Genomic DNA, 27,276 nt, shown 5'->3' on the forward strand with positions numbered 1-27,276 from the left:
TGCAATATCCTTCTTCAGGAGTGGGGAGGGAATGGAGATTTTGCAGTATCCTTCCTGCCATGCCCACCAAGCCACACCACGCCCACCAAGCCACACCTACAGAACCGGTAGTAAAAAAAACTGGATTTCACCACTGGATTCCAGTAAATGAGAATATCTTGCATGTCAATTCATACAGTCACCCATTAAGCAGATGATTTTGAGCAGGAATAACAAAATTAACAATTTTCAGATGTGCTTTTTTTTATTGTATTAATTTTTTTTTACATTGCCCAGGTTTGCCATTCAATCCTTTCTAGGGGTTGATAGAACACTTGACCCAAAATGTTGACTGAGAGGTTACCACAAAGAAGGGTGGGGTGAGGGCAGGACAAGAAGCAATAATGGAAACTGATCAAGTAGAGAGCCAACCTAGAACTAAGGTGAAATTTCCTGACAGTGAGGACAACAAACCAGAGGAACGACTTGCCTCCAGAAGTTGTGGGTGTCCATTACTGGAGATTTCAAGAAGAGACCGAACAACCATTGTCTAATGCAGTGGTTCTCAACCTTTATAGTGCTGCGACCCCTTTAATACAATTCCCCACGATGTGGCGATCCCAACAATAAAATTATTTTCGTTTTGAATTTATCGCGCCTGAAGCCGTATTGGCTAGCGATCTGAACTGCTTGCGATTGCCTTGAGGACGGAGGCATTAAAGCGGAGACTCCTCCCCTATTAAGTTTATCACGCCTGAAGCCAGATTAGGCTAGCGATTGGGAGTGATTGCTGCTGGCTTGAGAGGGAAACATCAGAGCAAAGAGTTCTCTCTTTTTTAATTCATCGCGCCTGAAGCCGAATTCGGCTAGTGATTTGAAGAGCCTGCAGCTGGCTTGTGGAGTCAACCATTGGAGCACGATTCTTCGATTCGCAAGTATACTTCCCATATTTCCGATGGTCTTAGGCGACCCCTGGCAAATTGTCATTCGACCCCCAATGGGGTCCCGACCCACAGGTTGAGAACCGCTGGTCTAATGGTATAGGATTTCCTGCTTAAGCAGAGAGTTGGACTAAAAGACAACTAAGGTCCCCTCCAACTCTCTTATTCTGACTCTCATGTCTAGAATTCAGTCCCTTGGGCTTCCAATCCACGCCTTTAACCATTACACCAAAGTGCCCCTCATCTCCAATCTGGAGTCCTCCAACTATGTTGGATATAACAGCTCCCAGAACTCCAAGCTGGCATTGCCTGTGGCTGGGAATTTTGGAAATCTTAGCATCCACACATCTGAAAGGTCCCAAGTTAGCTGATTTAACATATTCTAAATTGGGAGACGTTTGCCCAGAAGATAATGGGAGTCAAACGTGCTTTGTCTACAGACTGGTAGGACTAGACTAAACGACTGCTAATAATAGCCTTGGATCTTTGGCTGCAAGCAGAAAAGGCAGCTTTCACTATTGGCCTGATGCTTGCATTCCTGAGATCTTAGTTTGTTGCATGACAAACTTCACGAGATATGAAGGGACCCCTGCTAGCTAGGTCGTCTCGTTCTAAGCTTGCTGAGAACTCTCGTCCTCTTCCCCCTCCAGTTCTCCTATGTCATGTTCTTCTGAAGGACCACCTAGACCATGGAACAGGAGGTAGTGGGAGTTGGCGTAGACAGGTGGCTTGTTAGGGTTTGAATGGGCCTGCTCCGGTTTGAGGGAGGCAAAGGGATTGGCCCCACAGCTTATGATCTGGGTCTCCAGCTCCATCAAGATTCTGAGGGACTGCTTTAGCTCCTGTTCACTAAAAGAAGGAAACAAGTAAGAGGGTTAGTTACTGGTCTGGCAAACAAAAATTGCTCCAGTTCCACTTGAAATTAGGGTGTGGCCTTATAGCACAATCCAAGGTCACTATTGGTTGTTTCTTCATTAGTTATTACTCTACAGCAGGGGTGTCTGAACTCAAGGCACACGGGCCGCATCCAGCCCGTGAGGTGTTTACATCTGGCCCAGGAGTGGGCTTCAGATCTTTTAGCAACTGGTTCGCTGCCCTGCTGCTGGGTGGGCATGGCCACGGTGGGCATGGCCTAGTCGACCACCTGCACCATGGCAGGGGGGCCGTTTTCGCCATTCCCAGGCTCGAAGGCTTTCCTCGAGCCTCCAGGAGGGCGAAAACTGCTTCCCCTGGGCTCCAGAGGGCCTCCGGAGGTCAGAAACACGCCTGTTTCTGACCTTCTAGAACCTCCGGTAGGCCTGTTTTTTGCCCTCCCAGACCTCCGCACGGGAGACTCCTGGGAGAGGAAGGGAGGGGTGGGAGGGGAGGGAGGGGAGGGGAGGGGTTGGGTGGGCGTGGTCAGCCAGGGGTGGCATTTGGGGGTTCACCAACCCTGGCAATCCTTGGCTAGAGGATCGCCTGAACCCTGCCAAACCCCCAGGAACCCACCCATGATCTGACTTACAGGGACGCTCTGGAAACAGCGCAGGACCATCCCACAGTGCCTCTGCCAGTGAAAATGGGGCTCGGGAGGGCTGCCCGCGGCCCTCCCGAGCTCTGTTTTCACTGGCAGAGGGTTGCAGGAAGCCATCACAGCCGAAAACGGAACTCGGGAGCCTGTTTTCGCTGACAGAGCGCTTGGGCCACCTTAGACAACCTCGAAACGAGTAACGTCGAGCTGGCCATGCCTACCCTGACCCCCCCAAGGTCAAACACAAAGCTGATGCAGCCCTCAATGAAATTGAGTTTGATACCCCTGCTCTACAGTCATTGTTGTTCCTCTGCCTGCAATTGTGCAACCCAGAATATCGTTATCATGCAGGAAGGTCTAGGATGAACCTCTGGTGCAGGGGTCTCCAACCTTGGACTTTAAGACTTGTGGACTTCAACTCCCAGAATTCTGGGAGTTTTTTGTTTTTTTGGGTTTTTTTTCTTTACATTTATATCCCGCCCTTCTCCGAAGACTCAGGGCGGCTTACAGTGTATAAGGCAATAGTCTCATTCTATTTGTATATTTTTTACAAAGTCAACTTATTGCCCCCCCCAACAATCTGGGTCCTCATTTTACCTACCTTATAAAGGATGGAAGGCTGAGTCAACCTTGGGCCGGGCTTGAACCTGCAGTAATTGCAGGCTGCTGTGTTCTAGTAGTTGAAGTCCACAAGTCTTAAAGTTGCTAAGGTTTGAGACCCCTGCTCTGGAGGGATCAAACTGTAGGAATTTAGCACCCACCCCACTCCTACAAGAATGAAATATTTTAGAAAATACTTAAAAGGCAGAATATATTTCCCTGGATGAGAAATGGAGAAACATGTTTTAAAGACAAAGCAGCTCCCTGCAACTTCCTGCCACCCCCCACTTTTGCTAATGGGCCATCATCTGCATCATAATAGAACCCATCTAGAACTGAAACTCACCACATGGCACCTGGGAAGATTACATCAGCCAGCAAGGCTAGCTAAGACTCCCACCCCCTGGGAGTCTGACAACCAATCAGGATACTCTTCCTGTGGCCCAGAAAGTTCAAAGCTCAGAAAAAGCATAAAACCAGGGAGCACACAGGATCTCAGCCCTTTTCTGTTCAGGATCTCAAGCCATGTGATCCTGGCCACCATTAAACCATCTTTCCAAGCAGCCTCCATGTTTCCAGTGTCTTTGTCCCCACTTGGAACTGAACCCAGATGGGTATTTCTTCCAACAAAACAACCACAACAAGGGAGCAGATGAAGACAAAGACCCAGTGGTGGGATTCAAATAATTTAACCACTGGTTCTCTGCCCTAATCACCAGCAGGGTAGGCGTGGCTTGGTAGACATGTGACCGTGTGGGTGTGGCCAACAAAACATCACTCAAGTCGATGGACGCTTCGCCTTAGCTCTTACAACGTAATAAGGGTTAACTAGAGAGGCAGTTTCTGTAAGCAGGGAAATAAAGATTAGGCTAGAAACACCACCAGAATATTTCCTTCCTGCCTTCCTTACAGGATTAGCCTTGTAAAGTGGAAAAAAACAAAATAAGATTTCTTCCAACAACCGGTTCTCCAAACTGTTTAGAAAGTTAACAACCGGTTCTCCCAAATAGTCACGAACTGGCTGAATCCCGCCACTGCCTATACCCCACAGATTCCATGACAGTCTGGGAAGACATCTCTTGGATCAGGAATGTCCAGCCTGTAGACTTTCGATGCCCAGAATTCCAGCTGGGATGGGGATTTCTGGGAGTTGAAGTCCACAAGTCTTAAAGTGGCCGAGATTGGACACGCTTTTCTTAGATGAACCCTATACTCTGACTGCTGGCTTCAGAAGTTCATGGATTCTGCAGCTGCTGCTTAAGAAAGCTGTCCCAGATTTCTCTCATGGTGGATCAAGGTCTGAGTTTCTTTTGGTTAAATCATGGTTCAGCTCACAACAGATCATGACCTGGAAGGAGAGCTTTACCTGTACATGGTGAATAAAGAAGGGATCTTGTAATCTCGTAGAAGCAGCAACGTGGGAAGCCAACTTGCCATCAGATCAGGACAGGCATGGAACCCTGAAAAATAAGAGGAAACAAAGCTTCTTCTGTAAAGCCCTCTAGATGGATCTTTAGATTAACAGAATTGGAAGGGACCTTGTAGGTCATCTAGTCCAACCCCCCGCCCAAGCAGAGACCCTACACCATTTCTGACAAATGTCAGTCTAATCTCTTCTTGAAAGCCTCCAGTGATGAAGCTCCCACAACGTCTGAAGGCAACTTCTGTTCCATTGGTTGATTGCTCTCACTGTCAGAAAATTTCTCCTTATTTCCAAGTTTAATCTCTCCTTGATCAGTTTCCATCCATTGTCTGGCCTTCAGGTGCTTTGGAGAATAGCTTGACCTTCTTCTTCCTCTCTGTGGCAGCCCCTCAAATATTGGAAGACTGCTATCCTGTCTCCCCTGGTCCTTCTCTTCACTAGACTAGCCATGCCCACTTCCTGCAACCGTTCATCCTATGTTTTAGCCTCCAGTCCCCTAATCATCTTGGTTGCTCTTCTCTGCACTCTTTCTAGAGTCTCAAAATCTTTTTTATAGTGCGGTGACCAAAACTGGATGCAGGATTCTAGGTGTGGCCTTACTAAGGCCTTTATAGAGTGGTATTAGTACCTCCCTTGATCTTGATTGGATCCTTCTGTTAATGATGATGATGAGCTAGGCTGGCTCAGAATTATGGGCATTGAGGTCCTACACCCCTAAAGGATGCCAGATCAGGAAAGGTTTCGGTTTATGGTTTATGGATTTGTGTACTTATTCTTTGTTCGCTATGATAATTGCTATCACCTATCTCCACCAAAGTTGTCCTCACTCTTTTACTTATTTACGTTGGAAGAAATATCCAGTTCCAGTTCCTAGCTGGGAGAAAGGGGCTGGAGACAAAACGGAGGCTGGAGGCTGATTGGAAAGAGGGGCAATTTACTGATGAACAGAAGCACGTGTTTGTAGTTCGGGTACAGCTCACCACATGGAGTTGAGAGTGAGTGGTATTTATACCTTCCCTTGGGCTTTGCACTTGAGCTTCCTGTTCCAGTGCAAGAACGTGTGTTCTATTGGCTGTTATCAGTCTCCCATGGTGCCATGTACAAATCCTAGGAGTTTGTCTGAGCTACGTTTGGTTGAAGTTTGGGCTGATGCAAAGGCTTGTTTGACAATTCCTATTGTGGCTGAGGGCAAACCTTACCTTTGTTCAGACCTCGCTGCAGGGAATTTGCTTATGAATAGAGCTATCTATCTCTTTATCTCTTAAGTGCTGACATCTGCTATGAGCTATTTAAAGTGAGTCTGCTTCCTGCCTCTTAAAAAAAAAATGTTTCTCCATTTTTCATCCAGGGAAATATAAATATATTATATAAATATATTATAATACTTTCCTAAAGTATTTCATTCTTCTAGGAGAGGGGTGGGTGCTAGCGTTCTACACTTGCTCTTATTCTTTTACTTTCATTCTTATCCTTACTCTTTTACTTACTACTTCCTTATTTTTACATTTTCTCTTACCTTTTTACGAACCCTACTCCTTCCTTACTCTTTTCCTTACTTTTTTACCCTTATTGCTATTTTATTTTTATCCTTACACTTTTACGTTACCTACTCCTTCCTTACTCTTCTACAAACATTCAGGATTTCTGTTAGATTTTTATTTATTTATTATTTATTTATTTATTTGTCACAACAGTATATATAAGCATAAGCATGAAATAACTATACGATATATAAGCATATAGATAAGCATAAGCATGAAATAACTATACGAATTGGATACAATCAAAGGGAACATTAGGACAGGAACGGTAGGCACGCTGGTGATTATTAGATCCTTCCAAAGATCCTCCTAGTGCAGCTTATACAATGTTTATAAAAGTCTCTTCCCTTTTCCTCATCCAATTAAGGCATGACAAGCGGTCCATCTCTACTTTCACACCTCAAGGGGGACCCGGTTATTCTTTCTATCAGCTCAGCTTTGCCTTCTCATCCCCTGCAACTACATTTTATGGCATGGCGAGAACAAGGTCTTGGCACACTTATAAAGGCAACATATTTTCTCTGAGTGCCAACCAGCCAAACCATCCAAGGCTGGCTTGATCAGAAGAGAAATATATACTCAGTTGACTAATCCTTTAAATCGATGCAGAAAATGTCTGCCTTTCGCCTAAAATACTCAAATGTCAAGGAAAATGGTTCTTCCTAAGATACCCATTGTCGGTGTGGAATTGATCTCTCAGAAAATGTTCAAATAGACCAGTGGTTTTTCAAACTTGGCAACTTTTTTTTAAATTTGCATTTATATCCCGCCCTTCTCCGAAGACTCAGGGCGGCTTACACTATGTCAAGCAATAGTCTTCATCCATTTGTATATTATATACAAAGTCAACTTATTGCCCCCAACAATCTGGGTCCTCATTTTACCTACCTTATAAAGGATGGAAGGCTGAGTCAACCTTGGGCCTGGTGGGACTTGAACCTGCAGTAATTGCAAGCAGCTGTGTTAATAACAGACTGTCTTACCAATCTGAACCACAGAGGCCCCTTTGAGATGGGTGGAGTTCAACTCTCAGAATTATTCTCCAGCCAATTTGGACTTCAGCTCCCAGAATTCCCCAGCCAGCCTGGACGCATGCTGGTAGGAGAATTCTGGGAGCTGGAGTCTATCCCATTTAAGGTTGTCATGATTGAGGAATATTGTCTGACATGAAAGGTTTTAACACCTTATTGAAAGAGTGAGTGAGTGAGTGAGTGAGTGAGTGAGCTGGAAGGGACCTTGGAGGTCTTCTAGTCCAGCCCCCTGCTCAAGCAGGAGAACCTATAATATTTCAGATAAGTGACTGTCTAGACTCTTCTTAAAAACTTCCAGTGATGGAGCACCCATAACTTCTGGAGGCAAGCTGTTCCACTGGTTAATTGTCCTCTGCTAAGAAGCTTCTCCTTAATTCCAGATTGCTTCTCTCCTTGATTAGTTTCCATCCGTTGTTCCTTGTCTTGCCTTCTGGTGCTTCGGAGAATAATTTGACCTCTTCTTCTTTGCGGCAGACCCTCAAATATTAGAATACTGCTCTCCTGTCACCCCCGATTCTTCTTTTCTTTAGACTAGCCAAACCCAAATCCTGCAGCCCAGAAGTGGCTTTCACTTATCTTCGCTACCGGTTCGGAACTGTGAGTGCACATGGCCCTTCTGCGCATGCGCAGAGAGTCCAAGATGACATCTGGCTGGGTAGCACCACCGCTGCTACCAGTTCTCGCGAACTGGGTGAACCGGTAGAAACTCTCCACTGCTGCAGCCGTTCTTCATATGTTTTAGTCACCAGGCCTTTGATCATCTTAGTTGCTCTTCTATGAACTTTTGGTTCTTTGAAAGTCTGAACCTGAGACAAGGGCACGGGTGAACATTGCCCTCCTTTGAAATTCAGCCTGGTGACATGATAGGAAAAGCTTTTTCTCCCTTTAGAGGAAAAGGCCAGCCTCGTAAGATATGATGGAACACGAGGCTGGGATTTCTTCCTTGCTGACTTTGAAAGGGTGGCGGAAGGTTTCTGTCCTTTGCGCATTTAAATCGGAGCTTGGCTCTGAAGGTGACAATCTCAGGGACACACCCAGGAGAAGAGCAAGAATCTAACTGCTTGTACAGCTGTCGGAACACCCTTGCACAGTGTAACTGTGGAATGTGGCCAGTGGTTGAGTTCTGATCAGTGGTGAAATCTGAACCGGCTTGCTACTGGTTCGTTGGCTGCGCATGCGCGCTTGTGCACCAAAAGGAGGCTCGGGTAAGGTGTACAGTGAGGGGGCTATCAGCTGTGCCGCGCGATTTAGCTTTGCTAGAAAGCAGCATTTCTCACTTTCTAGCAAAGCTAAATCGTGCGGCACAGCTGATCAACGGAAATACCGGTTCGGAGAAACCGGTAGCTTTGTTTAACTGGTTTTTCTGAATCGGTAATTTTTATCGCTACCAGTTCGGCCAAACCAGAGCGAACCGGTAGCATTTCACCCCTGGTTCTGATCTCTGGGTTTAGACACCACTAGGCTAGGCAGATGGCTTAGGACCGGGCTATTTACGAGACCGCCTTCTGCCACCGATAGCCTCCCAACGACCTGTGCGCTCCCACAGGGAGGGCCTCCTCAGGGTGCCATCGACCAAACAATGTCGGTTGGCGACCCCCAGGGGGAGAGCCTTCTCTGTGGCGGCCCCGGCCCTTTGGAATGAGTTGCCTCCGGGGTTACGCCAACTCCCCGACCTCTGGACCTTCAAACAGGAACTAAAGACTTTATTATTTCATCGTGCGGGACTGGCCTAAATTTAATTTTAATGGTAATTTTAATTTTAATGGTAACTTTAAATGGGTTTTATGTCGGTCTATGACCGTTTTAGTTTGATCTGGCCTTTAAATATTTGTTTTTAACTCTGTTTTTGTTGTTGGTATTTTGTTTTTTAAATATGGCTGTAAACCACCCTGAGTCCTTCGGGAGAAGGGCGGTATAGAAATTAAATTATAAATAAATAAATAAAATAAAATAATAAGAAACCTGGGCCTAGTTTGCTAAAGCTTCTCTGGCATTCTGGATGTTTGAGGGACGCGACGGAGGCAGTTGTATATTTAGAAAGGCCTCCTGTTGCCTAGAGGACTTCACAACAATGGAATGTTACAGAAACATTACAGACGATCAAAAGTACACCTTGTTCCTGGAAAGAAACCACTTTGCTGTGCCAGAGAATTCAAGAGACACACGAAACGCTCTGCAGAATGACTAAAGAACTGAAATTGCACAGGTTGTCTTTCAGGGCTCGGGAAAGGGTCTGGTAGTGATGATTTATGGTGTTCTCAATGGGCGGATGGAGCAAGGAGATACTCAAAGAATGAATCACCATCATCCTTGAGAAACTAACGCTCCGAAAGAGAATTTCTTGAAAGGGGAGAGTCATTCCTGATCAGTTTTCCTGACTTTATATATATATATTTCGCCTGACTTGGATCTCTGGGTTCAAATTTGTGTTTTTGAACCATTGAGGTATGGAAATGGAACTTTCCTTCACACTCCTTGGGAACCCTACCAGAGCCTCCTATGCTACACAGGCACAACACAACTCTACAAGGCAGGGGTCTCCAAACTTGACAACTTTAAGACTTGTGGACTTCAACTCCCAGAATTCCTCAGCCAGCAAAGCTACAAGGCATGAAGGTCCCCAAGTTTCAGCATCGGTTAAATACATATCATCATCTCACCCTGCTTCTGGTCTGTAGAGATATGGTGTTCCCATAAAGCCATCTTTGTCACACCATCTAGTCTTCCAATATTTGAGGGGTTGCCACAAAGAAGAGGGGGGTCAAGTCAACTTATTTTCCAAAGCACCAAAAAGGCAAGACAAGAAGCAATGGATGGAAACTAATCAAGGAGAGAAGCAACTTGGAATTAAGGAGAAACTTCCTAACAGTGAGGACAATTAACCAGTGGAACAGCTTGTCTTCAGAAGCTGTAGGTTTTTAAGAAGAGACTGGACTTTGTCTGACATGGTATAGGGTCTCCTGGTTGAGTAGGGGGTTGGACTAGAAGACCTCCAAGGTCCCTTCCAACTCTGTTATACTATTCTATCATCCTTTTCCAAGAGGTTTAAATGAGAGGCCAATCTTATAACCAGCCAGCTGTCCCGTTTCTTTGCTCCAAATGGGTGGGCAGGGATTAGAATAAGAATCCTATCTCTAGATGTGCCTACCTACTCTCCACCAGATTATTCATTCATATAGTTGCCTATCATGATTCTGGGCAATTGTGATTATCCTCAGTTAGCATAGCCATTGTACCTCAACACATTGGTAATGCAAGCTGGGTCAGGCTGCCGGGACCAGCTTCCCCTCATCTAATCCATTGCAGATGTCTTGGACTTTGACCATGGACATCTGTAAGGAGATGTCATGCGTATTGTGATATCATCCCCTAAGCCAGCGGTTCTCAACCTGTGGGTCGGGACCCCGTTGGGGGTCAAATGACGATTTGCCAGGGGTCGCCTAAGACCATCGGAAATATGGGAAGTATACTTGCGAGTCGAAGAATCGCGCTCCAATGGTTGACTCCATAAGGCAGCTGCAGGCTCTTCAAATTGCTAGCTGAATTCGGCTTCAGGTGCGATGAATTAAAAAAGAGAGAAATCTTTGCTCTGATGTCTCCCTCTCAAGCCAGCTGCAATCGCTCCCAATCGCTAGCCTAATCTGGCTTCAGGCGCGATAAACTTAATAGGGGAGGCATCTCTCCGCTTTAACGCCTCTGTCCTCAAGGCAATCGCAAGCAGTTCAGATCGCTAGCCAATACGGCTTCAGGCGCGATAAATTCAGAAAAACAGTTTGCCGCTTTTTCCCCCCTTCTGCAGCTGCTGAGGCACGCTGAGATCAGTTGGGGTCACCAAATCGTGGGGAATTGTATTAAAGGGGTCACAGCACTATAAAGGTTGAGAACCACTGCCCTAAGCAGTGGTTGCACGTGGCATCATAATGGTTTCTATCAGACATCCTTGAGCAATTAAACCGGATGCCTACAATCGCTGAAATATCCCTACTTTACAGAGCACTAAGGCTGAAAAAGCAACTCGACAACTAACTGTTGCAACAGCATCCCTGCCCACCCAACCAAGCTCCCTTCATGGACTGGAGTCTTTGCTGAAGAGCTAGGAAGCAACCAGGAACAAGGTTAGGTCAAGAAACAATGGATGGAAACTAAACGAGGAGACAAGCAACCTAGAACTAAGGGGAACAGAGAGGACAATGGAACAGTTTGTTACCACAAGTTGTGGATGCTCCATCACTGGAGGTTTTTAAGAAGAGACTGGACAGCCACTTGTCTGAAATGGGATAGGGTCTCCTGCTTGAGGAGAGGACTGGACTCAGGGGTGAAATCCAGCAAGTTCTGACAGGTTCTGGAGAACCGGCAGCAGAAATTTTGAGTAGTTCGGCGAAGCGGTAGCGGAAATTTTGAGTAGTTCAGAAAACCGGCAAATACCACATCTGGCTGGCCCCAGAGTGGGGTGGGAATGGGGATTTTGCAATATCCTTCCCCCTGGAATGGGGTGGGAATGGGGATTTTGCATTATCCTTCCACCAGGAGTGGAAAGGGAATGGAGATTTTGCAGTATCCTTCCTCCAGGAGTGGGGAGGGAATGGAGATTTTGCAGTATCCTTCCCCCAGGAGTGGGGAGGGAATGGAGATTTTGCAGTATCCTTCCCCCAGGAGTGGGGAGGGAATGGAGATTTTGCAGTATCCTTCCCCTGGAGTGGGGACGGAATGGAGATTTTGCAGTATCCTTCCCCCAAGAATGGGGAGGGAATGGAGATTTTGCAGTATCCTTCCCCTGGAGTGGGGACGGAATGGAGATTTTGCAGTATCCTTCCCCTGGAGTGGGGACGGAATGGAGATTTTGCAGTATCTTTCCCCCAAGAATGGGGAGGGAATGGAGATTTTGCAGTATCCTTCCCCCAATAATGGGGAGGGAATGGAGATTTTGCAGTATCCTTCCTCCAGGAGTGGGGAGGGAATGGAGATTTTGCAGTATCCTTCCCCAAGGAGTGGGGTGGGAATGAGGATTTTGCAGTATCCTTCCTCCAGGAGTGGGGAGGGAATGGAGATTTTGCAGTATCCTTACCCCAGGAGTGGGGTGGGAATGAGGATTTTGCAATATCCTTCCCCCAGGAGTGGGGAGGGAATGGGGATTTTGCATTACCCTTCCCCCAGGAGTGGGAAGGGAATGGGGATTTTGCAGTATCCTTCCCCTGCCACGCCCACCAAGCCATATCATGCCCACCAAGCCACGCCCACCGAACCAGTAGTAAAAAAATGTGGATTCCACCACTGACTGGATTGGAAGGTCTCCAAGGTCCCTTCCAGCTTTATCCTGATTGAAAAAAAATTGAACATTTGTATGAGAAGGGCTATCCCCGTTATAAGACTGCAGTTACTTGAGACAACGGAGTTCCCCCTAAGCTTCAAGTGCTTAGTACTACCTCGCAGCTGCCTCTGGCTTCAGTAGTTAGTGACTACTTTATTAGCAAGCTGATTAGGCTCATCCGTGTGTAATAAGATTTATAGCATCCCTCTTAATCCTGACCCTTTGGGCCTTAATCCTACCACGCTGACGGACAGCAAACAGCTGACTGGCAACAGCTCAGCTTCCAATAAGACGGAGGGGCGGGGAGGACAAATTTCTCCTTTCAGGTTGAGTTGAGGTCCACCAGATATTCTGCTGAAATATTCAGTACAAGAGCCGTGGGGGAACAGAGCTTAGAATCAGTGGTGGAATTCAATTGTTTTGCTACTGGTTCTGTGGGTGTGGCTTGGTGGGCTCGGTGTGGCTTGGTGGGTATGGCAGGGGAAGGATACTGCAAAATTTCCATTCCCACCCCATTCCAGGGGAAGAACATTGCAAAATTTCCATTCCCACCCCACTCTGGGGCCATAGAGAGGTGATATTTACCGGTCCTCCGAACTACTTACAATTTCCGCTACCGGTTCTCCAAAACCTGTCAAAACCTACTGAATAGCACCCCTGGTTAGAATGCAGCATTGCAGCCTAACTCTGTCCAAAAGGTTGTCTTCTCAGGAGGCAACTGGACTGTCTGGTTTTTCTTTGAAGAGGTTTTGCTTCTCATCCAAGAAGCTTCTTCAGCTCTGAGTGGATGGTGGGGAACTCCTTAGTCTGGAGTTCGATCCTGACCGGCTCAAGGTTGACTCAGCCTTCCATCCTTCCGAGCTCGGTAAAATGAGGACCCAGATTGCTGGGGTGTGGGGGCAGTATGCTGACTCTCAGAGAGTTTTGTAAAGCACGACAGGGCAGTATATACATCTAAGTCAGGGGTCAGCAACCCGTAGCTCTGGAGCCGCATGTGGCTCTTTCATTCCTCTGCTGTGGCTCCCTGACGCCGGTCAGCACCACAATTGATAGGGCTTTTGGTTAGGACAGGTAGAGGAAAAAGGAAGCTGCGCTAGGAGGAGACTCTATGGTGGGGGGGGGAACCGGACTTCCAGTCAGCTCCAGAATTGAACAGGGGGCTTCCAGTTAGGACCTTTGTGGCTCTTTGAGTGTTTAAGGTTGCCGACCCCTGGTCTAAGTGCTATTGCTATTCTGGAATCAGGAGTTCCTCTTGGTGAGAGCAGCGGCGGCATATTTCACATTATTGGCTGGGACTTAAGGATCTCTCGCGTGTTTTTTTGCAAAGGGCTGAGAGGCCACCTTGTGGGAAATGTTGCTGACAAGCTGATAGGTGTCTGTCAGTGCCCAAAATCGGAGGCATCACAACAACCTTTTGAGAAATTCCAGACTGCTGGCTGGCTAAATATATCTGCGAGCTTAGAGTTACTTTGGAAAGGGAATAATCGGACCAATTAACCGATGGTATCCCTGCAAAGGGCTGCAAATCCCAGTTAAGCATGTTGTCTGGGTTTGCACCTTCTGTTTAAACCATGGCTTGCTTCATACCGAATAGCTAAGCTGTGACTGGCTTGGCTCATTGGCATTAAGCCCAGTGGTGGGATTCAGCCAGTTCGCACCACTTTGGGAGAACCGGTTGTTAACTTTCTGAGCAGTTTGGTGAACTGGTTGTTGGAAGAAATCATTAAGGCAGAGAACCGGTTGTTAAATTATTTGAAGCCCACCACTGATTAAGCCCAAATCAAACACAGCTTAATATTAAGGCTTTGGGAGATGCGTGAATGTAGCCAATATATCTTTCAGTAGCTGGGTTCCCAGGCTATTCCAGGGTCATTCTATCCCTCAGGGCTGGGTGATTGATGCTCGGCAGATGAAGCCTTGCACACTGAACTGCATCCTGCCCTTTAAGAGCTGGTGTTCCCTCAAAGGGGCACTGTGGCTCAATGGCTAAGACGCTGAGCTTGTCGATCGAAAGGTTGGCAGTTCAGCGGTTCGAATCCCTAGTGCTGCCGTGTTACGGGGTGAGCTCCCTTGATTTGTCCCAGCTTCTGCCAACCTAGCTGTTCGAAAGCACGTAAAAAAATGCAAGTAGAAAAATAGGGACCACCTTTGGTGGGAAGGGAACAATGCACCTTTGGCATTGAGTCATGCCGGCCACATGACCACGGAGATGTCTTCGGACAGCGCTGGCTCCTCAGCTTAGAAACAGGGATGAGCACCGCCCCCTAGAGGCGGGAATGACTAACACATATGTGCGAGAGGAACCTTTACCTTTATTTCCTCAAAAGATGCTATTCACTTCTTGGTAGCTTTCCGTTTTCCATTGAGGTTTAGGAAGGAGAGAAACCTTTGGGGTAGGCTTTGGTAACCAATAATAATTGGTTACACCATTATTATTATTACTCATACATTCAGCCAGGTATTAGATTGGATCTGACATTTTTGTTTTACCCATTGAATCCTTCCCAAGGACCTGGGGTAGGCCAATTTCCTGACAATGAGAACAATCAGTGGAACAACTTGCTTTCTGACATTGTGAATGCGCCAACACACCTCCTGTTTATCCCACACCAACAACGCTGGTATGGGTTGGACTGAGAGAAAATGATTGGCTCACCCAGCCAGCATTTGTGCCTAAGGTAGAACTAGAATTCCCAGTCGATTGGTCCAAAGTCACCCTGCTGGCTTCTTTGCGTAAAAAGGGACTAGAACTCCCAGTCTCCTGGTGATTGGCCCAAAATCACCCAGCTGCCTTTCATGTCTAAAGTGGGACTAGAACTCACAGTCTCCTGGTGATTGGCCTCAAGTCACTGAGCTGGCTTTCATGGCTAAGGTGGGACTAGAACTCTCAGTCACCTGGTGATTGGTCCAAAATCACCCAGCTGCCTTTCATGGCTAAGGTGGGACTAGAACTCCCAGTCTCCTGGTGATTGGCCCAAAATCATCTGGCTGCCTTTCATGCCTAAAGTGGGACTAGAACTCTCAGTCTCCTGGTGATTGGATCAAAATCATCCAGCTGCCTTTCATGGCTAAGGTGGCACTAGAACTCCCAGTCTCCTGGTGATTGGCCCAAAATCATCCGGCTGCCTTTCATGCCTAAAGTGGGACTAGAACTCCCAGTCTCCTGGTGATTGGCCCAAAATCACCCAGCTGGCTTTCATGGTTAAGGTGGGTCTTGAACTCTCGTTCTCTTGCTTGCTGGCCCGCTGCCTTAAGTACTAGTCCAAACTGGCTCTCATTAGAAAGTTAGGTGGGGCTGGTTCCAACTTCAAGTAACTTCCCTGTTGCCGGTCAAAATAACAACTGCTGACATGTTGACCCATATATGCCCCAGCTCAGGAATGTTGAAGAACTGGTGTCTGGTGTATTAAGTTTCCTTCCTTTCCTCTCAATCTCTCTCATGCGTAATCTTTGCCTTTTGTTCTGCGTTCTTTAAGGATGCTTTTAAAGGAGGTGGGATCTGGTGACAGCTTTCCCAACTAACAAAGTTTATTAAGGGTGGGGATGCGACAGCAAATTTATTACATTTGTTAGTCGGAAAAGAAACCTGCCACTACAGGTAGTCCCTGACTTACAACTGGTTGCTTAGCAACCACTTTGAAGTTACAACAGACCTACCTTGCGGCTACTTATGACCTCAATTTGGTTGGGACGCCCTCTGCTTCCCACCCCCTGAACTTAAGGCGCTTGGAAATACAGCTGCCTTTATGGCCATTTAGAGCAGGGGTCTCCAACTTTGGCAATTTTAAGATTTGTGGACGACTATACACAAGAAAAATATATTTTAGAATGGAAAATGTGGATTGATTATATTCAAAATAAGTATCAGATAAAAAAATATCAAATAGCATATGAGTAAATTTAGGAAATAATTTGTATTAGATATATTTTTGAAGGAGAGGGGAATTGAGAGTGTGAATAAGCGTGGAGAGACTAGAGATTATAATTTAGGAATTATTTTAGATTATGATTGTTAGTTTTGATACCCTGCATTTTGTTCTGGGAAGTCGGGGTGGGGGGTGGGGGGTAAAGGGGAAGGGAATTGGGGGGTTGAGGTTAGTGATGGAGTGATGGTTAATGTACAGGGATTATTGAAGATGTATAAATATAATTAATGTAGGGTCGGGTCTGACCAGTTGCCATTTTAGAACGGTGGGGAGGGAAAAAAGAGAGAGTAGGAGGTAGGAAAGAGGAGAAGAGGAAGGAAGAGGGGTAGAAGAGGGAGAAGAGTGTAGGGTGGAGGGAGGAGAGGAGGTAGATAAGAGAAGGAGAGGAAGGTTTGGAAAGTAAAAGAAGGTAGAAGAGGGAAGAAGGTTAAAAAGGGGGGTGGTGACTGGGCAGGCCCGACTAATTGTATATAACTGTACATTGGATGAATTATTTGATAAGATTGTAAAAATAAAACTTTTTTATAAAAAAAAAAAAAAAAAAAAGATTTGTGGACTTCAACTCCCAGAGTCCCTCAGCCAGCAAAGCCCGGTTTGGGCGAACCCGCAATCGCCGCTATGGGTTCGCCCGAACCGGTCTGACCTCCACCGGTCTCCAACCTTGGCACTTTAAGACTTGTGGATTTCAACTCCTCATTCTCTCCCTTGTTCCCTCCCTCCCTTTCTTCCTGATCTTCCTTCCTTTATCAGCTTTCATTCACCTTCCTTCCTTCCTTATAATATAATATAATACAACAACAGAGTTGGAAGGGACCTTGGAGGCCTTCTAGTCCAACCCCCTGCCCAGGCAGGAAACCCTACACCATCTCAGTCAGATGGTTATTCTTCCTTCCTTCCTTCCTTCCTTCCTAGATGGGGTATTCTGGGAGTTGAAGTCCACAAGTCTTAAAATTGCCAAGGTTGGATACCCGTGTTTTACAGCATTCTACAGTCACATGACTTTTTTTTTTTTTTTGCCAAAAACGCACATTTATTTCTGGTTTTCAGCAAAACCACAGCTTCTTTTTTTAATGACCCCCATCATCCCTTGCATCAGGGTGCAGTCCGGGCAACTAAATGGAGCTGAGTATTTACTGGCCGGATGCCCTTCCTGTTGCCAATGTGAAGTTTTATTCAGCAGATATATTCTCAGTGTGCCCAGAGAGAGAAATATCTGCTTCTACCTACAATCAAACCAGGGGTGAAATGCTGCCGGCTCTATCCAACTTGTGGGAGCCAGTAGTGCCGGCGGTGGGTAGTTCGGACAGCCGGTAGTGCCGGCAGCGGGAGGCTCCGTCCCCCCAAACTGGGACGTTGTTATGTCCCGGTTTGACCATCTGCGCATGCGCAGATATGGGCGCATGCACAGACGATGCACATCAGCAGATAAGGGAGTGCGGCGGTGCACATCAGCAAGCCAGTAGGAAAGGTAAGTACATTTCACCCAGTGGTGGGTTTCAAATTTTTTTACTACCGGTTCTGTGGATGTGGCTTGGTGTGTGTGACATGGCTTGGTGGGCGTGGCTTGGTGGGCGTGGCAGGGGAAGGATACTGCAAAATCTCCATTCCCACCCCACTCCTGGGGGAAAGTTACTGCAAAATCCCCATTCCCTTCTGATCAGCTGGGACCCGGGAGGCAGAGAATAGATGGGAGCAGGGGCCAGTCAGAATTTTTACTACCGGTTCTCCGAACGACTCAAAATTTTTGCTACCAGTTCTCCAGAACTGGTCAGAACCTGCTGAAACCCACCTCTGATTTCACCCCTGGATCAAACTCACAGCCTCCTGATGGTGAGGTGAGAGCTCCAACTGTTTTCCAGCAAAATCACAATCACAGCAAACCATTGGCTTGCTTAATAACCGCAGCATTTGCTTAACGACCGCCGCAAGAAAGGTCCTAAAATCACATCAGTCACACGATGGACCCGTTTTACAATCATCATGACTTCGGACCATGATGGAAAGGCTCCATTATGGTCGTAACTTGAGGACTACTTAAGGAAGAATGCCATAAACCTTCATACCTGCATGGAAGGCGACCACAAGATCCGGTCGCGCCGCTTGCTGAGTTTCCACCTGCGATTCCCAGAAGTTGTGATAAAGGTCCTTGTAGCTGCTTAGGTAGACCCTTTGCCGAGGTCCAAAGGTCACCAGCGGAGGTCTCATGATGGGTCCATCTACCACATCCGTCCCCACCATGACCACCTCTATGCCTTGATGCTTTGGAAACATCTGGGAGAGCTCATCGTAATCCGTCACCCGAGCGTTGAGGGTCTCCACATGAGAAGCTCCAACCATATGCACCGTGAGCGGCTTGGCATAAGGATCCAGATGGAACATGCTCAGCCCGAAGCCAATGGTGACCGGCGTGGAGACAAAATCTGTGGTCACCCTCTTGATGGACTCCATCAGCTCGACTTCGTTGGGTTTTGGTTTGCCCGCATTGGCCCAGAGAATGTTCATATAATGTCCGGCTTTGATAGCGTTAAGCTTTTCATCCAGATGTTCCTGCATCAAGAACCAGTCTTCCCAGCCTTGCAGGTCCTGGATATTTTTTGTCCATGTGCTTGTGTGGAAAGGGATGTCACCTACAGGGAGACAATGAGGATTTAGAAGAATCTTAGACTCCTAGAACAGTCATCGCAACCATCATATCCAAATCTCAAGATCAGTGCATAAAGCATCTATAGCAGCGGTTCACCCCAGATCAGGCCCACCTGGAGGTCTCTGCACATGCGAGTACCTACGCGCCCAGGAGCAAACCAGTAGTGACGGGATTTGAATCCCACTACTGATCTATAAATGGAAAGGTTCCCCTCGCACATATGTGCTAGTCGTTCCCGACTCTAGGGGGCGGTACTCATCTCCATTTCAAAGCCGAAGAGCCAGCGCTGTCCGAAGACGTCTCTGTGGTCATGTGGCCGGCATGACTCAACCCCAAAGGCGCACGGAATGCTGTTCCCTTCCCACCAAAGGTGGTCCCTATTTTTCTACTTGCATTTTTTAGGTGCTTTCGAACTGCTAGGTTGGCAGAAGCTGGGACAAGTAACGGGAGCTCATCCCGTGACGCGGCACTAGGTATTCGAACCACTGAACTGCCGAATTTTCGATCGACAAACTCAGCGTCTTAGCCACTGAGCCACCGCGTCCCTGTTTACTGATCTATAGGGAGGCTAAAAAAGTGACTGCAACCACATGATGTGAAGGCCTGGCTAGAACTTCAACCACAAGGTCATGGCCACCACCTTTGTTAGATAGGGCGAATGAAGAGACGGGAAGCCAGGCTCAGAGAGCTGTTCTTTACTGTAGATCTGTAACATCCAGCAAAACCCTGCCTGACAGCTAGCCCTTATATAGGGAGCTGTCAGGTGTCTCAACCAATCAGGTTTAAGTATTTTTCCCACTCATTCAGCGGACCTGAGTGAAGCCTATTGCTTCACTGTTAGTAGCTAACAACCTTCACTTTCCCCCATCTCCAAGAATACTGCTGGTGACCCTTTCTAATGGAGAAGGCCTTCAAATAGAACATTTTTGAGGATAAACCATTCCACTGATTCATTGTTTCTAACTGTCAGGAAATTTCTCCTTAGTTCTAAGTTGCTTCTCTCCTTGATGAGTTTCCACCCATTGCTTCTTGTCCTGCCCTCAGGTGCTTTGGAGAATAGCTTGACTCCCTCTTCTTTGTGGCAGCCCCTGAGAAACTGGAAAACTGCTATCATGTCTCCTCTAGCCCTTCTCTTTGCTAGACCAGACATACCTAGTTCCCTCCATTCTTCATCTTATGGTTTAGCCTCCAGACCCCTAATCAGGGGTGAAATGCTCCCGATTCAGACCAGATCGCCCAATCCGGTAGCGATGGCAGCAGGTGGTTTGGAGAACCGGTAGCAAAAATCCCCGCCCCGCTGCCCATGCCCAGCTGAGCCGCGCAATCATCAGAGGGTTTTTTTTAACTTTTAAAAGCATTTTTTCTTTGGCCGAAAAAATGCTTTTAAAAGTTAAAAAAAAAAAGCCTCTGATGATCGCGCGGCTCAGCTGGGATCGTCAGAGCCTTTTAAAAGCATTTTTCTACAACCTCTTCGGCCGAAGAGGTTGTAAAATAAATGCTTTTAAAAGGCTCTGGCAATCCCAGCTGAGTTGCCTGATCGTCAGAGGATTTTTTTTTTCTTTTAAAGGAAAAAAAATGCTTTTAAAAGTAAAAATAAAAGCCTCTGATGATCGTGCCGCTCAGCTGGGATCGTCAGAGCCTTTTAAAAGCATTTTTTCTACAACCTCCTCCGATGGACGACAGCCAACTGAATCTCAGGCTACCTGTGAATACCAGCCATTCTGCAAGTCGGTCGACGACTGCCAGCTTCAGTTTCTTGCAGAATTTTTTGTGGCTGGGCCAGTTCAACCGTTGACAATCGGAGCCACAATAATAGACATTCTGACATCTAGAAACGAAAGGGGGGGAAAAAACCAAAATTTATCAATCCCAGATTTGTGAGTTAGGTGCATTATTTCACTTTCACACAGTAGTCGTGAACATGGACTATTATGGTTTTCGAGACATCTTGCCAATCTCTTTGATTGCACCCACCTCCTTTATCCATTGCCTTTCTACTACTCAATCTTGCTGGAAACCTCAAAGGCAGGGGTAAAATCCAGCAGGTTCTGACAGGTTCTGTCGAACCGGTAGCGGAAATTTTGAGTAGTTCGGAGAACCGGCAAATGCCACCTCTGGCTGGCCGCAGAGTGTGGAGGGAATGGAGATTTTGCAGTATCTTTCCCCCAGGAGTGAGGCGGGAATGGGGATTTTGCAGTATCCTTCCCCTGGAGTGGGGTGGGAATGGGGATTTTTTTTTAAAATTTGAATTTATATCCCGCCCTTCTCCGAAGACTCAGGGCGGCTTACATTGTGTAAGGCAATAGTCTCATTCATTTGTATATTATATACAAAGTAAACTTGTATTGCCCCCCTAACAATCTGGGTCCTCATTTTACCTACCTTATAAAGGATGGAAGGCTGAGTCAACCTTGGGCCTGGTGGGACTCGAGCCTGCAGTAATTGTAATTGCAGGCAGCTGTGTGTTAATAACAGACTGCATTAGCCTGTTGAGCCACTTCCCAGCCCTTTTGCAGTATCCTTCCCCTGGAGTGGGGAGGGAATGGGGATTTTGCAGTATCCTTCCCCTGGAGTGGGGTGGGAATGGGGATTTTGCAGTATCCTTCCCCTGGAGTGGGGTGGGAATGGGGATTATTTTTTTTAAATTTGAATTTATATCCCGCCCTTCTCCGAAGACTCAGGGCGGCTTACATTGTGTAAGGCAATAGTCTTTATATACAAAGTCAACTTGTATTGCCCTCCCCCCCAACAATCTGGGTCCTCATTTTACCTACCTTATAAAGGATAGAAGGCTGAGTCAACCTTGGGCCTGGTGGGACTCGAGCCTGCAGTAATTGTAATTGCAGGCAGCTGTGTGTTAACAACAGACTGCATTAGCCTGTTGAGCCACTTCCCAGCCCTTTTGCAGTATCCTTCCCTTGGAGTGGGGAGGGAATGGGGATTTTGCAGTATCCTTCCCCTGCCACGCCCACCAAGCCAGTGAACCAAGCCACAGAACCAGTACTAAAAACTTTTGAATTTCACCACTGCTTTATGGGGTCTCCACATGATTCACACCTAGTATCTGTGGAGTTTTTGCTTGCTGGGCAAGAGGTGACTTCAAATTATGGTTCTAAGTCTTTCTTTAATCTCAGAAGAGTTTTACGGGGTCTCCACTGTCAACTTTCCTCCTTCTTTTCTAAGACATCTTTGTTTTCAGCAGCAAGACACGGTTGCTTAGCAATAGACACGGGAGGCTCGAAATATGCATCTCATGCTTATCTTCACTATGGTTTATTATTCCGACCACCTGTTCTGTGTTGACCCTCTCGATGTAGCCTTCTGGAAATTTAATCTTTGCAAAGAAAAGGCCGTGGTTACCTGTTGGCTCTTGTTAAGTTTAGGCGTCCAGTATAAACAAACCCGGCCTACTTCAAGGGGTTGTTGTGGGGAAAATTGGTGGAACCATGTGGATGCTATCGAAATCCTGGAAAAAAAGCCAGGATATTCCCGCCTAACAGATGGATTGAATGCCTTCCTTTCTGCACTAGTATCTTGATAGTAAAAGGAGTCCCTATGGATTTTACTCCGACGCTCGTTGCCGTTTCAAGGCCATTGAGCCAGCGCTGTCCGTAGATATTTCCGCGGTCATGTGACCTGCATGACGTCACGGAGCGCTGTTACCTTTCCACCAAAGTGGTACCTAGTTATCTATTCATATTTGCATGCTTTCGAACTGCTAGGTAGGCCAGGAGCTGAGTGTCAACCCTGAAGCTGCCACACTGAAGCTGAGGGATAGGGAGGGGGGGATTAGAGACAGCTGGGGTTGTGTAGTCAAAACAAAATACTTTCTCTGGGGAAACAAAGACATTCTCACACCTGGCCAGAAAAGTGGACCCTGCTTTGATTGGGCCATGTGATTGATTGTTTGGAATTGAGGGGGAAACTTTTACTTTTAATTAGGTGAAAACCGAGGGGCCCCTCAGAGTCGGTTTTCACCAGATGTGCGCCAATATGATATTTCCAATAAAGCTATTCTTTGAGGAATTGCCTGCCTCAAAGTTTTGCTTGCTATGGATCTATTACTTGGAACCCTGACACTGAGGCAAGGAAGGGAACTCACCCCATCACAAGGCACTTGGGTCTTGAACCTCGGCTGCCAGCTTTCCAGCCCACAAGCCCAGCATCTTAACCGCTGAGCCACCGTACCACCTGTTGTGGTCCGTCAGCAGCCTACGGTGCTGGTGGCAGAATCGGACAGTGATGAGGCGGAGGCGAGGCCAGGGCCATCGAGAAATGGGGTGTGAACTCCAGAGCCTCCAGGGCCTGAGAGTAGTGAGAGTGAGGTGCGGACTCCAGAGCCTCCAGAGGCCGAGAGTAGCAAGGAGGAGGAGGAGCTGGGAGAGCCTTTCCCTAATGCCCAAATGAGAAGAGCTGCCAAGAGGCAGGAGCAGCTCAAGCAGAGAGGTCACCTCGGGGGTAGGGCCAAGAGATAATTGGCCCCTCCCATAAGGTTTAAAAGGAGACCAGCATCGGTGTCTCAGTTTGCCGGAAAACAACAGTGGAGCTGCGCTCATCCCATTCTCTGCTCTGGATGTTTTTCTGAGAAGACCTTGGCAGCTCTCCATTCTCTGCTCGAGACACTTATCTGCAAAGGACTTTGGCAATGATCTAAATTGGACCAGGTTGGAAATAATGACAGACTGTTTTGTGTGAGAAGCCTTTGCTTTCTTTTGAGTTTCACGACGCTGGGAATGGGTCAATTCCCAGCTGCTTGAATAAAGTTTATTTTCATTAAGGACTGCGTTTGTTGCTACCTGCTCAAGTCTGGGTCACAACACCACCCTTATCGCATCTCGATAGCAATGTCTAAAATCCAAGCTGGCGTTCTTTGTTTCTTTCAAAGCTCTTGCTGCAACTTTGCATAAATTAATTTAATTGATGATTCTGCGGGAGGGAAGAAAAAAAATTAACCCTTTCCGAGGTATTGAAGGAGGAGGAGGTTTAATTTTTACCTTTTGCAACGCCGTAGGCTTTTTGGATCAGGTAGAGAATCGGGAAGTTTCTTGCACTCGACGCAAAATTTGAACGTGTCTTCCATTTTCTGAAACATCTCAAAGTAGGATCGGATACCAAAATCCGTGCAGGGGGCTTTGCCCTCCAGTGCAGATCTAGAAGGAAGCAGGCCATGCCAAAGAAAGGCTGAGGAAGAAACCACCCTACGCTAAGCCAAAAGACCATTCCCGAGGTTCACATTTGGAAGTGAATCAGGTAAACATCGCCCTGATTCACTGAAGTATAAGAAGAAGGAGAAAGACCAGCACAATCAGGTTTGGAAGATTATTTTACAACCAGATTAACAGAATTGGAAGGGACCTGGTAGGTCATCTAATCCAACCCCCCACCCAAGCAGGAAACACCACAAATTGTGTTGTAAATGTTGTACCTTGATGAACGTATCTTTTCTTTTATGTACACTGAGAGCATATGCACCAAGACAAATTCCTTGTGTGTCCAATCACACTTGGCCAATAAAATTCTATTCTATTCTATTCTATACCATTTCTGACCGATGGCAATCCAGTCTCTTCTTGAAAGCTTCCAGGGATGAAGCTCTCACAACTTCCGAAGGCAAATTCTGTTCCATTGGTTGATTGCTCTCACTGTCAGAAAATCCCTCCTTATTTCTAGTAGAATCTCTCTTTGATCAATTTCCATACATTATTCCTTCTCTGGCCTTCAGGTGCCTTGGAAAATAGCTTGACCTCCTCCTCTCTGTGGCAGCCCCTCAATTATTGGAAGATTGCTATCCTGTCTCCCCTGGTCCTTCTCTTCACTAGACTAGCCATGGCCAGTTCCTGCAACCGTTCATCCTATGTTTTAGCCTCCAGTCCCCTAATCATCCTGGTTGCTCCTCTCTGCATTTTTTCTAGAGTCTCAACATTTTTTTCATAGTGTGGTGACCAAAACTGGATGCAGTTTTGTAGAATCGCCTGGCCCGGTCTACATAATGGAGCTGATCAGGAGTGGGATTCTTCCGGTTCGGACTGGTTCGGGAGAACTGTGCGCGATCACTGAACCAGTTGTTAAACCGGAAGGATCCACCACTGGAGCTCATGGTTTACTAGAAAGTCAAACATTGGCCGTTTTAGACCTTTTGTGTCCAACCCAACCTCCCCACACCAATATTTCCCTCGTTCTGTTTGCTAATCCAGCTCACCTATATTCATCGTAATTCTTCATGTTGAGTTTCTGAAGGATAACTTGGGACAGCCCGGGAACGTTACTCTCCATCGCTTGGAAACCCAACGAATCCATTTTCGCCCCGGTGAGAACTGGGCGCTGCGTTGAGTTGTTCTTAGAATGTCCACTTTTGGAAGTCTTTTTTTTGCTCCGCTGAGACATCTTTAACAGATTGGGAAGATCTAGACTGGAATCCACCTATCGAAAGAGGAAGCAGCCAATATTGTTTCCCACCTCCTTCACCTTGAGATGTGGTAGATGGCGAGCCTTTGAGGTTCCTGTGTGCCAGGATAATAACACGGTCGTTAAGTGAACCTGGACCTTGTTTGACCAAAGGTCGCAAAAGGGGATCACATGATCCCGGGACATACAACCATTATAAATATGAGTCTATTGAATTTTGATCACATGATCACAGGGATTCTGCAATGGTCATAAGTGTGAAAAATTGTCATGCTGCTTCAGCGCTGCGACAACTTTGAATAGTCACTAGCGAAGGGCTGTAAGTTGAGAGCTACCTGTGCTAATTTAATATCATTTTATTTATTTATTTTATTTTATTTATTTGTCACAACAGTATATATAGAATAGAATAGAATATTTTTATTTATAGACCGCCCGTCTCCCAAAGGACTCAGGGCGGTGTACAGCAACGAATAAAATACAGAAAGAAAACAAAACAACAATACAAAACTAAAAACAACCCTTAAAAAACCTATTTGATATGGCTATTTATAGATAAAATATTACCCTCTAAAATTCACAAAAAATTTAAAACCCATAAATCAATTTGATAATATAAAATTTAGCGAGTCCAGCAAGATGAAATAAGTAGGTTTTAGTTATATATATAAGCATAAGCATGAAATAACTATACGATATATAGCATATATATATATATATATATATATATATATATATATATATATATATATATATATATATATATATATATATATATATATATATATATATATATATATATATACATAAGTATGTAATAACTATATGAAATTGTATACAATCAAAGGGAACATTAGGACAGGAACAGTAGGCACGTTGGTGCTTTTATGCATGCCCCTTACAGACCTCTTAGGAATGGGATGAGGTCAATAGTAGATAGTCTTTGGTTAAAGCTTTGGGAAGAGACCACAAAGCTGGTAGTGCATTCCAGGCATTAACAACTCTGTTTCTGAAGTCATATTTTCTGCAATCCAGATTGGAACGGTTCACATTAAGCTTAAAACTATTGTGGGCTCGTGTATTGTTGTGATTGAAGCTGAAGTAGTCTTCAACAGGAAGGACGTTGTAACAGATGATTCTATGAGTTAAACTCAGGTCTTGTCGAAGGCGGCGGAGTTCTAAATTTTCTAAACCCAGGATTTCAAATCTGGTGGCATAAGGTATAAGGTATTGTACATTAAACTTGCAAGAGGAGCACCTTGAGAAGAGATGGGATGGGATGGGCAGTCAGGAAAGGAATAAGGTGCTCAACAGGGGAAGGTAAAATGTTCTTGACAAGATTTCATTTTAACCTAAGATTGAACAACTTCATTTAGAATCACAGAGTTGGAAGGGATCTTGGAGGTCCTCTAGTCCAACCCCCTACCCAGGCAGGAAACCCTACACCACTTCAGATAAATGGTTATCCAACCTCTTCTTAAAAACCTCCAGTGTTGGAACATTCACAACTTCATGATTCACTTAACAACTGCAAGCAATCCGCTAAAGAACCCCAACAAGAGGTATTCATAAAAATTGAGCCTGAGTTATGTAACTAACGCCTTGCTTAGGAACAGAGATTCTGATTCCAATCGTGGTCATAAGTCGAGGACTACCTGTAGCACCCTTCATGAAAACTCTTCCCTTCTCCCTGCCTGTTGTAACATAACATAATATAACATAATAACAAGAGTTGGAAGGGACCTTGGAGGCCTTCTAGTCTAACCCCCTGCCCAGGCAGGAAACTACACCATTTCAGACAAATGGCTATCCAACATTTTCTTAAAAATTTCCAGTGTTGGTGTATTCACAACTTCTGGAGGCAAGTTGTTCCACTGATTAATTGTTCTAAACTCTAAATTTTCTCCTTAGTTCTAAGTTGCTTCTCTCCTTGATTAGTTTCCACCCATTGCTTCTTGTCCTGCCTTC

General features: G+C 46.1%; 1 protein-coding gene across 1 annotated transcript; it reads right to left on the reverse strand.

Annotated features, from left to right (window-relative positions):
- Window positions 1-211: 211 nt before the first annotated feature.
- On the reverse strand, window positions 212-25,400 carry MSS51 (MSS51 mitochondrial translational activator). Its single transcript, XM_058157827.1, has 6 exons — window positions 25,103-25,400; window positions 23,898-24,053; window positions 20,607-20,731; window positions 18,323-18,886; window positions 4,397-4,490; window positions 212-1,769 (listed from the first exon to the last, which is right to left on the reverse strand). The coding sequence occupies exons 1-6, from the start codon at window positions 25,285-25,287 to the stop codon at window positions 1,532-1,534; spliced, it is 1,362 nt and encodes a 453-aa protein (XP_058013810.1). The 5' UTR covers window positions 25,288-25,400; the 3' UTR covers window positions 212-1,531.
- Between the last annotated feature and the right edge of the window lie 1,876 nt (window positions 25,401-27,276).

This window comes from Ahaetulla prasina, chromosome 14 (assembly GCF_028640845.1).
Source record: "Ahaetulla prasina isolate Xishuangbanna chromosome 14, ASM2864084v1, whole genome shotgun sequence".
Classification (NCBI taxonomy): Eukaryota; Metazoa; Chordata; class Lepidosauria; order Squamata; family Colubridae; genus Ahaetulla; species Ahaetulla prasina.

Excerpts from the sequence above, each read along its gene's own strand:
- MSS51 (XM_058157827.1), bottom strand. The coding sequence starts at position 25,287 with ATGTCTCAGCGGAGCAAAAAAAAGACTTCCAAAAGTGGACATTCTAAG. Across the intron at positions 20,732-23,897 it reads AGCCTACGGCGTTGCAAAAG|ATGTCAGAATGTCTATTATT; the intron begins GTAAAAATTAAA and ends TTTCGTTTCTAG. Across the intron at positions 18,887-20,606 it reads AGAATGGCTGGTATTCACAG|GTGACATCCCTTTCCACACA; the intron begins GTAGCCTGAGAT and ends GTCTCCCTGTAG.